This window comes from Zalophus californianus, chromosome 1 (genome assembly GCF_009762305.2).
Source record: "Zalophus californianus isolate mZalCal1 chromosome 1, mZalCal1.pri.v2, whole genome shotgun sequence".
Classification (NCBI taxonomy): domain Eukaryota; kingdom Metazoa; phylum Chordata; class Mammalia; order Carnivora; family Otariidae; genus Zalophus; species Zalophus californianus.
The window spans coordinates 150,587,339-150,600,792 of NC_045595.1; the positions used below are offsets into that span (position 1 = coordinate 150,587,339).

General features: G+C 37.5%; 1 protein-coding gene across 1 annotated transcript in view; it reads left to right on the forward strand.

Annotated features, from left to right (window-relative positions):
- The window catches only part of POLQ (DNA polymerase theta), a 133,840-nt gene extending 120,386 nt beyond the window's left edge, over positions 1-13,454 (forward strand). The window contains exons 28-30 of the mRNA XM_027585028.2: positions 9,079-9,232; positions 11,926-12,041; positions 12,493-13,454. Coding sequence (XP_027440829.2) covers positions 9,079-9,232; positions 11,926-12,041; positions 12,493-12,606 — 384 coding nt within the window. The 3' untranslated portion in view covers positions 12,607-13,454. The remainder of the gene's footprint in view (positions 1-9,078; positions 9,233-11,925; positions 12,042-12,492) is intronic.

Genomic DNA, 13,454 nt, shown 5'->3' on the forward strand with positions numbered 1-13,454 from the left:
GTAGTTCATGTCTTTATTTAGCTGACATTGTGGGGACATACCAACTATTTATTTATCTGTTCTAATGTTGGCAGACATTTTGACTATTTCCAGTTTTTAGCTATCATTAATACAGCTGCTATGAACATTCCTGTATGTGTCTTTTGGTGAACATATGTGTCCAACTTCATTACCTTTAGAGTGGAATTGGTGAGTCATAGAATAAGCACATTTATACCTTTAGTATATACTGCCTAATAGTTTTACAGAGTGGTTATCCCAGTTAACATTGCCATCAGCTCTGTTTATCTACATTCTTGCCATTGCTTGATATCATTGGTCCTTTTAATTGTAGCCATTCTGGTAACCTCACTGATTTTAATTTGCCTTTCCCTGATGACTAGTGATGCTGAGCTCCTTTTTTGTTTATTGACCATTTGGATATCTTTTTTTGTGGAGGGTCTATTTAAATCTTTTGTCTTTTTTTTTTTTTTTTTTTTGAGTTGTCTGTTTTTTAACTGATTTATGAGAGTCCTTTATATATTCCAGAATCATATATATATGAGCCCTTTGCTTATGTGGATTTATCAGTCTTTTGTATTATTGTAGTATTTTCCTTGATCCGTTTAACAAAGTTTTCTCTACTCCAATGTCAAGAAAATATTCTCTAGGAGCTTTTGGTTTTGCCATATACATTTATATCTACAACCAACCAGGAATTGGTTTTTATGTATTTTGAGAGACTGAGAGTCAAGGTCTTTCACCTCCCCACTCAAGGATATATAATTGTCCCTAACTATTGAAAAGACTGAGCTTTCCCGTCATAACTTTTCAGTGCAAACTTTGCCACAAATTATATTTCCAAATATGGATGTGTCTGTTTTTGGACACATTATTTTTGTCTGTTGTAATTTGTTCCCCCTTTGGACAGTGCCACCCTGCCTTTGTGATGCAGCTTTGTAAGATGTCTTGATATGTGGTAAAGTAAGTCTTCTTACCTTGTTCTTTTGTTTGTTTTTCAAGAATATTTGCCTATTCTTGGTTTTTCGCATTTCTGTGTAAGTTGTAGAAGCAGCTTGTGAGTTTCTACACAAACACAAAATCCTGTTGGGATTTTTTTGAGATTGCCTTGAATTCATAGATCAAGATTGGATTAATGGACATATTTATACACTTGAGTTTTCTAATCCATGAACATGATATATCTGTCCATTTATTTAGGTCTGTAGTTTTAAATTCTCTTAATGTATAATTTTGGGGAAGAGATCGTATATGTTTTTTATTAGATTTATAGCTAAGTATTTGAAAAATTTTGATGCTGTTGCAAATGGTATCTTTTTTTACTCTTTTCCTTTTATTTTACATTTTCTAACCCTTTGCTGCTGGCACTTAGAAATGTAATTGTTTTTTTTTCTTTTGTCTAGAAGCCTTGCAAATATTACTTACTAATCCCAAAAATTTATCTGTAGTTACTTTTAGATATTCTATCTTCACAATTATCATCTGTAAAGTAGTTTCATAACAACCTTTCCAAACTTTATTCCTTTTATTACTTTTGCTTGACTTACCAGCTAGGGCATTGTTGAATATAAGTAGTGATAGTGAGCATTTTTGCCTCTTTTCTGATCTCATAGGGAAATTTTAAACATTTATTACTAAATAGAACTCCCCTTTAGGTTTTTTTTTAATATGATTTTTTTTTAATTTTATTTTATTATGTTATGTTAGTCACCATACAATACATCATTAGTTTTTGAAGTAGTGATCCACGATTCATTGTTTTCATATAACACCCAGTGCTCCATGCACTTAATACCCATCACCAGGCTAACCCTTCCCCCCAGCACCCTCCCCTCTAAAACCCTCAGTCTGTTTCTCAGAGTCCATAGTCTCTCGTGGTTCATCTCTCCCTCCGACTCCCCCCCTTCATTTTTCCCTTCCTTCTCCCAATGTCCTCCATGCTATTCTTTATGTTCCACAAATAAGTGAAACCATACGATAATTGACTTTCTCTGCTTGACTTATTTCACTTAGCATAATCTCCTCCAGTCCCATCCATGTTGTTGTAAAAGTTGAGTATTCATCCTTTCTGATGGCTGAGTAATATTCCATTGTATATATGGACCACATCTTCTTTATCCATTCGTCTGTTGAAGGGCATCTCGGCTCTTTCCACAGTTTGGCTATTGTGGAAATTGCTGCTATGAACACTGGGGTGCATATGGCCCTTCTTTTCACTACATCTGTGTCTTTGGGGTAAATATCTAGGAGTGCAATTGCACTTGACCAATTGCAATTGGTCATAGGGTAGCTCTTTTTTTAATTTTTTGAGGCACCTCCACACTGTTTTCTAAAGTGGCTGTACCAACTTGCATTCCCATCAACAGTGTAAGAGGATTCCCCTTTCTCCACAACCTCTCCAACATTTGTTGTTTCTTGCCTTGTCCATTTTTGCCATTCTAACTGGTGTAAGGTGGTATCTCAATGTGGTTTTGATTTGAATTTCCCTGATGGCTAATGATGATGAACATTTTTTCATGTGTCTGTTAGCCATTCATATGTCTTCTTTGGAGAAGTGTCTGTTCATGTCTTCTGCCCACTTTTTGACCTGATTATTTATTTTTTGGGTGTTGAGTTTGAAAAGTTCTTTATAGATCTTGGATACCAGCCCTTTTCTGTAGTGTCATTTGCAAATATCTTCTTCCATTCTGTGGGTTGCCTCTTTGTTTTGTTGACTGTTTCCTTTGCTGTGCAGAAGCTTTTTATCTTGATGACGTCCCAAAAATTCATATTTGCTTTTGTTTCACTAGCCTTTGGAGAGGTATCTTGAAAGAAGTTGCTGTGGCCGATGTCAAAGAGGTTACTGCCTATGTTCTTCTCTAGGATTTTGATGGATTCCTGTCTCACATTGAGGTCTTTCATCCATTTTGAGTTTATCTTTGAGTGTGGTATTAGAGAATGGTCGAGTTTCATTCTTCTGCATGTGGCTGTCCAATTTTCCCAGCACCATTTATTGAAGAGACTGTCTTTTTTCCATTGCATGTTTTTTCCTGCTTTGTCGAAGATTATTTGACCATAGAATTGAGGGTCTATATCTGGGCTCTCTATTCTGTTCCATTGGTCTGTATGTCTGTTTTTGTGCCAGTACCATGCTGTCTTGGTGATCACTGCTTTGTAACATAGCTTAAAATCAGGCAAAGTGATGTCCCCAGTTTTTTTTTTTTTTCTTTTTTAACATTTCCTTGGTGATTTGCGGTCTTTTCTGATTCCATACAAATTTTAGGATTGTTTGTTCCAGCACTTTGAAAAATGTCATTGGAATTTTGACCAGGATGGCATTGAAGGTATAGATTGCTCTGGGTAGCATAGTCATTTTAACAATGTTTATTCTTCCGGAATGAAAGCTGTATTGGTAGAACTTAAAAATGCTATCAATGAGATCCAATCTAATCTAGATAATCTAACAATTAGGGTAAGTGAGGCAGAAGAACGAATCAGTGATCTAAAAGACCAGTTAATAGACAGGAAGGGAAAAGAGGAGGCCAGGGAAAAACAACTCAAAATCCATGAAAGTAGAATCAGGGAAATAAGTGACACCATGAAACATTCCAATATCAGAATTATTGGGATCCCTGAGTGGGGTGGAGAGAGAGAGAGGACTAGAAGATATATTTGAGCAAATGGTGGCTGAGAACTTCCCTAATCTGGGGAATGAAACAAACATTCATGTCCTAGAGGCAGAGAGGACCCCTCCCAAGATCAAGGAAAACAGGCCAACACCCCGGCATGTAATAGTAAAACTCGCAAATCTTAGAACCAAGGAAACCATCTTCATGGCAGTTAGGGGGAAGAGATTCCTTACGTATAGAGGGAGAAACATCAGATTAACGTTGGACCTATCCACAGAGACCTGGCAAGCCAGAAAGGGCTGGCAAGACATCTTGGGGTACTAAACGAGAAGAACATGCAGCCAAGAATACTTTATCCAGCAAGGCTGTCATTTCGAATGGATGGAGAGATGCAGAGCTTCCAGGACTGGCAGAAACTGAAACAATATGTGACCACTAAGGCAGCCCTGCAAGAAATATTATGGGGCGTTCTATAAAAGGAGAAAGACCCCAAGAGTGATATAGAACAGAAATTTACCGGGGCAATCTATAAAAACAAGGTCTTCACAGGCAACATGATGACAATAAAATCCTCTTTAGGTTTTTAATAGTGCCCATGTCTGATAAAGTAAGCTCACTCGTATATTTGCATGTAGGGCATAGAGTCTCTGTCATACCTGCTAAATTCTGTTCTTGTGCAAACACCGTCATAGACAATACATAAATGAGTGAGTGTGATTGTGTTCCAATAAAACCTTATTTACAGAAACAGGAGCTAGGCTAGATTTGGCCTGAAGGCTGTAGTTTGCCCACCCCTGGTCTAACTGTCCCTTCTTTGAATGTAATCTGCCTTTCTTCTCTAGAATTCTCCATACAATATTTTTCTTTCTGTCTCATTTCCAGCAGATTTTCTGTGATATGCCTAAGGATGTATGTGTTTTTAATTTATGTGCCTCTCTGTGAATATGCATGTTTAATTGGTCCTTTAAGGGTGTTAGGACTTTTTCAATCTGACTTGATATCTTTTGTTGATTTTGGAAAATTCTTAGTCATTTCTTCTTTAATTATTGCTTCATTGCATTCTCTCCTCTCTGGGACTCCTATTATAAAATTTTTAAACTTTTTTTAAAGAATCCTCATGTTTAATATCCTCTGTTTGCTGTTTTCCACATTTATATTTCATTCTGCTTAATTCTGGATATTTTCTTCTTTTTATTTTTTTTTTATTTTTAAAGATTTTATTTATTTGAGAGGGAGAGAGAGAGCCAGCATGAGGGACAGAGGGAGAGAGAGAAGCAGACTCCCTGCTGAGCAGGGAGCCTGACACATGGCTCCATCCTAGGACCCTGAGATCATGACCTGAGCCAAAGGCAGATGCTTAACACACTGAGCCACCTGGTTGCCCCCTGGATACTTTCTTCTAACATATCTTTCAGTTTACTGATTTTGCTCTTCAATTTGCTATTGAACCCAACTGTTGGGCTTTTATGTTCTAAATGATATAGAACTTTTCCAGAACTCCAGAAGGTTTCTTTATGTTCCCTCTATATCAATACTATCTCCTACTGTACACACACACCAAACTACAAAGAAGGTACTGTTTAAGTTCTATTTTTTTCCTGGCACAGAGTGATGCTTTTTTTAATTGGAATGTAATTAATATACAGCATTATATTAGTTTCAGGTGTACAATATAATGATTCAACAATTCTATACATTTCTCAGTGCTCAGCAAGAGAGGCGTACTCTTAATTCCTTTTATTTCATTCCCCCACCCTCCTTCCCTCTGGCTGGCAAACACCAGTTTGTTCTTTTTTTCCCTTTACTCATTTGTTTCTTAAGTTTTACATATGAATGAAATCATATAGTATTTATCTTTCTCTGATTGACTTACTTCATTTTGCATTATGCCTTCTAGGTCCATCCATGTTGTTGCAAATGGCAAGATTTAATTCTTTTCTTATGGTTGAGTGATGTTCCATTGTATAAATACACCACATGTTCTTTATGCATTCATCTATGATTGCTTCCATATGTTGGCTATTGTAAATAATGCTGCATAAACATAGGGGTGCATCTATCTTTTCGAATTATTGTTTTTGTTTTCACTGGGTAAATACCCAGCAGTGGACTTACTGGATCTATATGATAATTCTATTTTTTATTTTTTTGAGGAATCTCCATACTGTTTTCCACAGTGGCTGCACCAGTTTGCAGTCTTACCAATAGTGCGTGAGGGTTCCTTTTTGTCCACATCCTTAGCAACATTATTTCTTGTCTTTTTGACAAAATACAATGTGCATTCAAAAAACTACTCTCAACAAAGTGGGTTTAGAGGGAACATACCTGAACATAATAAAGGCCATATGTGAAAAAACCCACAGCTAGCATCATACCCAATGGTGAAAAACTGAGAGATTTTCCTCTAAGATCAAGAACAAGACAAGAATGTCCACTCTCACCACTTTTAGTCAACATAGTACTGGAAGTCCTAGCCACAGCAGTCAGACAAGAAAAAGAAATAAAAGGCATCCAAATTGGTAAGAAAAATGTAAAACTTTCACTACTTGCAGATGACATGATACTATATATAGAAAACTGTAAGACCCCACCAAAAAACTACTAGAACTGATAAATGAATTCAGTGAAGTGACAAGATACAAAACTAATATACAGAAATCTGTTGCATTTCTATACACTAATAATAAAGTAACACAAAGAGAAATAAAGAAAATGATCCCATTTACAACTGCACCAAGAATAATAAAATACCTAAAAATAAACTAAACCAAGGAGATGAAATACCTGTACTCTGAAAACTAAAATGTTGATGAAAGAAATTGAAGATGACACAAACAAATGGAAAGATATTCCATTCTCATGGATTAGAAGAACAAATGTTAATGTCCTTACTACTCAAAGCAATCTACAGATTAATGCAATCCCTATCAAAATACCAACAGCATTTTTCACAGAACTAGAATAAATAATCCTAAAATTTGTTTGGAACCACAAAAGACCCTGAATAGCTAAAACAATCTTGAAAAAAAGAAGAACCAAGCTGGAGGTATCACAGTCCCAGATTTCAAGATATACTTCAAAGCTGTAGTAAGTTATTTTTTTTTTTCAGTTCTCGAGTTTCCATTTTGCTCTTATTTTATGGGTATTTGGTTCTCTGCTAAAATATTCAATTTTGTCTTTTATATTCTTGAATATATTAAACTTTATTTTACAGTCTAATAAATTTGATCAGAGTTTATAGTCTAATAAATCTCAAACTTGTATCCCTGTAGTCTTTTCTTATTGCCCTTTGTTTTTCTTAGTTTTCTACAAAAACTGTTATATTGTCTCAACTCTTTGCTGTCCTGATAATTTTTTATTGAGTGTCAAATGTTGTTTATGAATGATTGTGGGTATAATTTGAAGCTTGTATGATAATGTTACCTTTGTTCAGAAGATTTACATTTGCTTTTGGCAGGAGACTAGAATGACCAACAATCTAGGATGACTTTGATCCAATTTCAGGAATAAAAATGATTCGAAGCAAAGATGTTAAGACCAGACTATTTCTAATTTATCTTTTTTCCTAAAGTGTTAGTTTTGGGGTGGCAACTTGATGGTTTACTAGTGCTCCTTCTACTTCTTGCCCCCCTGTTTGTTCCCCAGGCCCCTCAAGACCATCAAGCACTGCTCAGAGGTTCTCTCAGCTACGTCTTCTGGAATCTATTGGTTTCTTTGGGAGAAATGTGGCCTCCAATGCCAGGGTCACCTCCTTGGTTTTCTTTCTCTCATAGCTCTCTAGGTTCTATAATTTCCCATTTCCTTTTTAACCATCTGATTCAAAGAGTCATTCTCTATCCAGCTTTTTCCATTGTTATCAGTGGGAAGGTTGGTCCTAATGGCCTAATCCCCCATTACCAAAAACCTATGTTTTTTATGTACATGAAAAAGCCCTAAAAAAAAAAAAGAAAGAAAAGGAAGGAAGGAAAGGAAAAAGGAAAGGAAAGCCAAAGCCAAAGCCCTGGTCATGAAGGGACAGAGGTTGTGAGACACGAAGCCCAAAGACTGCCAAGTTTTTTTATTTTGGAAGAGAATCAGGGAAATACAATTAGATGAGAGTGAAGTATATATCTTAGTTTTATTTTTATGCTTGCTTATGTCACCGTAAAAACCACCCCAAAATTTCAATGGCTTATAATAAGAAACTTTATTTTTAATTCATGTTAGAGTTTGGCTCTGGGTTGACTGTGGCTCTGTTCCTTATTTTCTTCATTCTGGAATTCAGAATGAAAGAAAAGTCTCTGGGATAAGCTTTTTTGTATGTGTGACAATGTTGGATAGCTCTTAAAATGCCGTAGATGGGGCTGTATGTCAATTTTATTCACATTTCATTCACCAAAGCAAGTCAAGGTCAAACTTTTAGAGTGAGTAACACTTGAAATCACGTGGCAGTGGGGTGGGGCAGCAAGTAAGAGCAACAATAATACAGTCCACTACAGAGGCCTACGGTTTCAAGGAGAGGAGTTGGTAGAACTCTGAAATTCAGTCACTCTTTAAACAGTGACAACTGAATGAGTTTAGAGTGGATTCATTAGCATCTGACAAAACAATTAAAAAAAAAGTCTATCCCTTTAAGAAGTATTTACTAGGAGTTGGTTGTAGCCCAGGTGACATGGAACTATTCTCAAGTTACATAGATCCTTCCAGTGTGCAGACCCTTCCCATTTCTGAAACCTTTTGGGACAGAAGATATATATTCATGGATAGGTTATACCTTGAAAGTTAACCCAGATGCCCATCCTTGCTGCTTTAGGATGATAACTTTTAGCAGCTATGGTTGCCTGCCAAGAAGTTCATGGCAACAGCAGTTTCGGGGAAGCTCTAACTTAATACCTAGGAATCTAGGGTCTGCATTTTTACTAGCAGCTAATGATTAACCCCAGCAGCCCATAAAAAAGCTCTGATTCATACCAGAGGGCTCCAGATGTTCTGGGGCCAAACTCTACATAAGACCAGAAGCCACTGATATGGAGAATGTGCTTGGAATATTCTATCTCACATCACAACGAATGACATTCTACTTATATCTATTTAGGATTAAGAGGAATTGTATTTTAAGGAATAGCTCTTTTACAGTGAAGTTTAGAACAAGTAGAACATTGATGATATATGTTTATGAAATAATTTTGAGCTACTAAATACATTTTAAGTGTAATGTAGTTTTTTATTCTGGAATGTTGAAGATTTCTAAACTGAAGCAATCTGACCTTCTATTAGACTGTTCTCATGTGGATAATAACCCAGAATCTCGAGCCCTGGATCATTCTAGTTGTTATTCTTAGGATACAGCTTAATAGTTGAAATCCTGCGTCACATCTTGGTCCAGATTTCCAGTCTGGTTACAGATGTGAGCACTGATCTGTGGACACTAAAAGCAGGTATGAAACCATGTAGGTGTATCTGATGGAGCCCTTGTTATTGTTTTTCAAAGGCTGAGCGTCAGGCCATCAACACAACAGTCCAAGGTTCGGCAGCTGATATTGTCAAAATAGCCACAGTCAACATTCAGAAGCAATTAGAGACCTTCCACTCAACCTTCAAGTCCCATGGTCATCGGGAGAGTATGCTCCAAAGTGACAGAACAGGTTTGTTCATAAATGAGGACCCTGCTATAATGTAGTGAGATTAATTGTATCAGAAAAGAAAAAGGGAAGCATATTATATATTATTTCTCAGCAGTTTTCAAACATTTTGGTCTCATGATATCTTTACATTCTCAGAATTACTAAGGGTCCCAAAGAACTTTTGTTCATGTGGGTTATATATACTAATATTTACCATATTAGAAATTTAAACAGAGAATTCAAAAACATTTATTAACATTTGAAAATAATAATAAACTCACAATATGTCAGCATAAGTAACATATTTTCTTAAAAACAACTACATGTTTTATTTTTTTTTTAAGATTTTATTTGAGAGAGCGAGAATGAGAGAGAGAGAGAGAATGAGAGAAAGAGCACATGAGAGGGGGAAGGGTCAGAGGGAGAAGCAGACTCCCTGCTGAGCAGGGAGCCAGATGTGGGACTCGATCCCGGGACTCCAGGGTCATGACCTGAGCTGAAGGCAGTCGCTTAACTGACTGAGCCACCCAGGTGCCCCACAACTACATGTTTTAGAACAAGAAAAAATTGGTGATGAGTGGTTTTAGTTTACATTTCTGCAAGTCTCTTTAATGTCTGACTTAAGAGAAGATATTTGGATTTTCTTATATATTTCTGCATTCAGTTTGTTGCAGTCTCACGTGTCCTGTAACCTCCGGAAAACCCTCTTATACAGTCTTTGGTGATAAATGTCCCAGTTTGTGGGGGACTGATGGGTTTCCCAGGATATGGGACTTCTAGTCCTAACTCAGGATAGTTGGTTACTTTGCTATGCACTTTGGAGAGAATGAGACTGAAAAAGGAAAATCACCTCTGAGCGTTATTATGAAAATAATTTTGACTTTGAAGATACCTTGAAGGAATCTTAGGGATCCTCTGGTCCTTAGATAACACCTTAAGAACACGTTGATTTTCCTATTCATCACCTTCCGTGTTCTCAGAAATCTGGGAATATATACTGCGTTGACTTCCTTATCACATATATTTCTTCGCCAGTATTGCCATCTTTTCTTGTTCTTATTTTCCTAAGTTCTGTCCTTATTGCTTGGATAGATTATTTCTTGTTCTGACAAGTAGATTCCCTTCTCTGTTTGTCCCATGTCCATACTTTCACTTTAAATACCATTTCAATGTGCTTGAGATTGCAAAACCATGACTGCAGCCGGGTTTTAAATCTTCCTGGGAGGAAATTAAGTTTTGGGGCATAAATGGGAAGAATCAACTGCTGGAGATTAGTCAGAAAAAGTAAGATCAGCTGTTTAGGATGGAATTTGCTATTTCTAGAAGAGGCATGCATATACATTATAGAGAATAATACAGTCAGTCACACAGATATAAAGGTGTTCACTTACATACAAAAATACATAGATATAAAGACTTACTTGCCCATCAAATGAGGATTATTAATTTTATTGTCTTACCCTCCCCAAATATCTAAGGCTACTCAATCAACATTTTGTGTGTGGCAGTCAGTGTGCACACACACACCACACTCACACCACACACACATTCTCTCTATAGAGAGACAGAATAAATGATCAAACTTATTTGGGGAATAACACTGTACTGTGTGCCTTGGAGGATTTGGAAATAAAAATTATCCACCTCTTTTAAGCTTAAAAATCTAAGGAAAGGAAGGGAAGATGTGATCTGTGACTGAAATATTTACATAACTGTTCACACAGCAGAGTGATGCAGTGCTAGAATGAGGGTATGGACAATAACAGCCTTTGGAGTGGGTGGAAGGCAATGTGGGTATGTCACTGAGGATCACTTCCTGGGCTCCTGCTGGGTGAAAGGTAGTGTGGTGGGTCAGCTGAGCCCGAGGAAGCAGCCCACACAGGAAACAGGAGGGTCATAGCCAAAGAACAACAGGAAATCAAGAGGCTGAAGGTATGATGACTGGAAAGCAGAAAGGCATCCTGATAACCAATGATGTGAGCTAAGTGGGGCCCGTTGGGGCAGAGCAGATTTCAGTCAGCTGGCAAACAGATAGATGTACAGCTTGTTAGGAGATGGTAACTAAGTCTAATACAGTAGAGTTACAGATTCTTTTGAAAATCTACTGAACAATCATCTTCACAGAAAAATGTATAGATACAGACTCTGACATACAACTTCAGGGGATTCACACAGTCTCTGAAGTCCTCATTTGGACCCTGGGCTTAGAATTACTTGTCGGCATCGTGAGGTCCAGTTGGGAAAACACCAGTGCTACCACAGTGACACTTCTGGCTATAAAGAGTTATCAGGGAGTGTCCTTCTTATAAACACCGCCTAACGACAATACCAGCTCACTCTCCTCGGGCAGGGATCAGGCCCCATACTACTCTGGTGCTATTATGCAGAGAAGTTGGTAGTGAGGGCACCATGGAAAGTGAAGATGTTGGTTGTTTATAAGAAATAAGGTAGACGTCTTTTGGAGCAGAGTTCTTCAAACTCCATTTGCTGACTTCTTTGTTACATTCCTCCTTTCTGGAAGGAAGTTGGTAGAGTTTTGAGTTTACCTGATAGGTTGGAAGTCAGCAAGTAGATATTTTCCTAATAGTTCTAAATTTTATGTGTTTTAATATCTTAATTAAAATTCCCCAGAGTTTCTCAAAATCCCTAAAAATATTATTCTTCTATGGCATGGTGACATGCTGATCAGTTTTCCTACTTCTTTCATGGGGTAGGATTGTTACCAAAGAGAAAACTGCAAGGAATGTTCTCCCCAATCAGAGGAGGCTTCTTCATCCTTCAACTCCATGATGAGCTTTTATATGAAGTGGCAGAAGAGGATGTTGTTCAGGTATTTTTGCAGTGTTTGTGTCCATTTCATAGAACGCTAAGACACTGTGGGTCAAGTTAAGATGCATGAGATTTCTGGAACCCTTTCCCATTCCCAGGATGGCTATATAAATGTTGAGTCCATAAGGGTAGAGAAAGAGCTGAGAGTGTTCAGTCTCATACTCATTTTTAAAGAAACTTTTGATACAGGGCTGTTTTTGTTTGGGAGAAGTTAGATGAGAATCTTGCCCTGAGGGTTTAAGAACTGAGCATTTTCACTGGAACTGGCAGAGCTCCTGCTCATCAGTGCAGACCAGTTTGGGATGCCTGGCTCTTTTCGAATTTTGAGTTTTAAGCACCATGAGGTGAAGAGCTCCAGTCTGGCTTATCACCTCAGTGGGTGGGTTGGGAACCATTCTTTGATTGGGAAGAGAGTTCGTTAACCTCTTTTTTTTTTTTTTTTTTTTTTGCAGGTAGCTCAGATTGTTAAGAATGAAATGGAAAGTGCCATAGAACTTTCTGTGAAACTGAAAGTGAAAGTGAAAATAGGTGCAAGCTGGGGAGAGCTGAAGGACTTTGATGTGTAATTGTACGGCTGACTAAGTCCTTGTGGGGAAGCCTGGTGTAGGTACAACCACATGGAAGAGAGATTACCCTTTCACGTATTTCAGGAAGACCAGCTCTCAAGTCTTGATGGATGTGGAATAGTAATGTTAGTGAGAGTTTCAAACTGTATATCCAGACTTTATTCTCTGTAGTGTAAAGAAACTCTTTTTGAGGCAAAATACTAAGTTTAGTGATTATATTCACTCTCAAAGAGTATAAATGAAATCGCCTTTTACAGTTCTTTATGGCTCTAAACAGGTTCAGAACATGTGATTGAAGTATGCACTTAGCACTTTGGGTCTCATCTGTCTGAGGCATGAAGACCGTGGAACTGCTGGCTCGGGCATTTCCAGCCCTGTCCAGGATTCGGACTCTTGTGATGCAGACCCCAGCAGGAGCCATGGGCAGATAGAGCTTTGGTTTCTCAGACACTACCACGGTCAGGCATTGTGTGTGATTTTTTTCTCCAGTATCAATTTAAGACTACTGGAGTAGTCTTTTTAAGCAGCACTGGCTAATAAATTCTGAATTCTGTAAAGTGGTAAACTTGGTATGGATGTCATCTAGGAATGGATTTTCATGAAATGGTGTTTCTTCTCCTTTTCCCTCCTCAATTCATACAATGAATGTATTTGCAATACTGAGGTATAAAATAAGCTACACCTCTTCACAAGGTATCCTGTTCTGTAAGATCAGATGTTTATACTGCAGTTTAATATAATAATGCCAAAGAAGACACTCCCGTGTCCATCTCTTAGTGCCCCTTTTTGTGTTTGTGGCATGGTGGGAATACCCATGCTAAAGAGAAAGTATTTTATAATTCCAATCA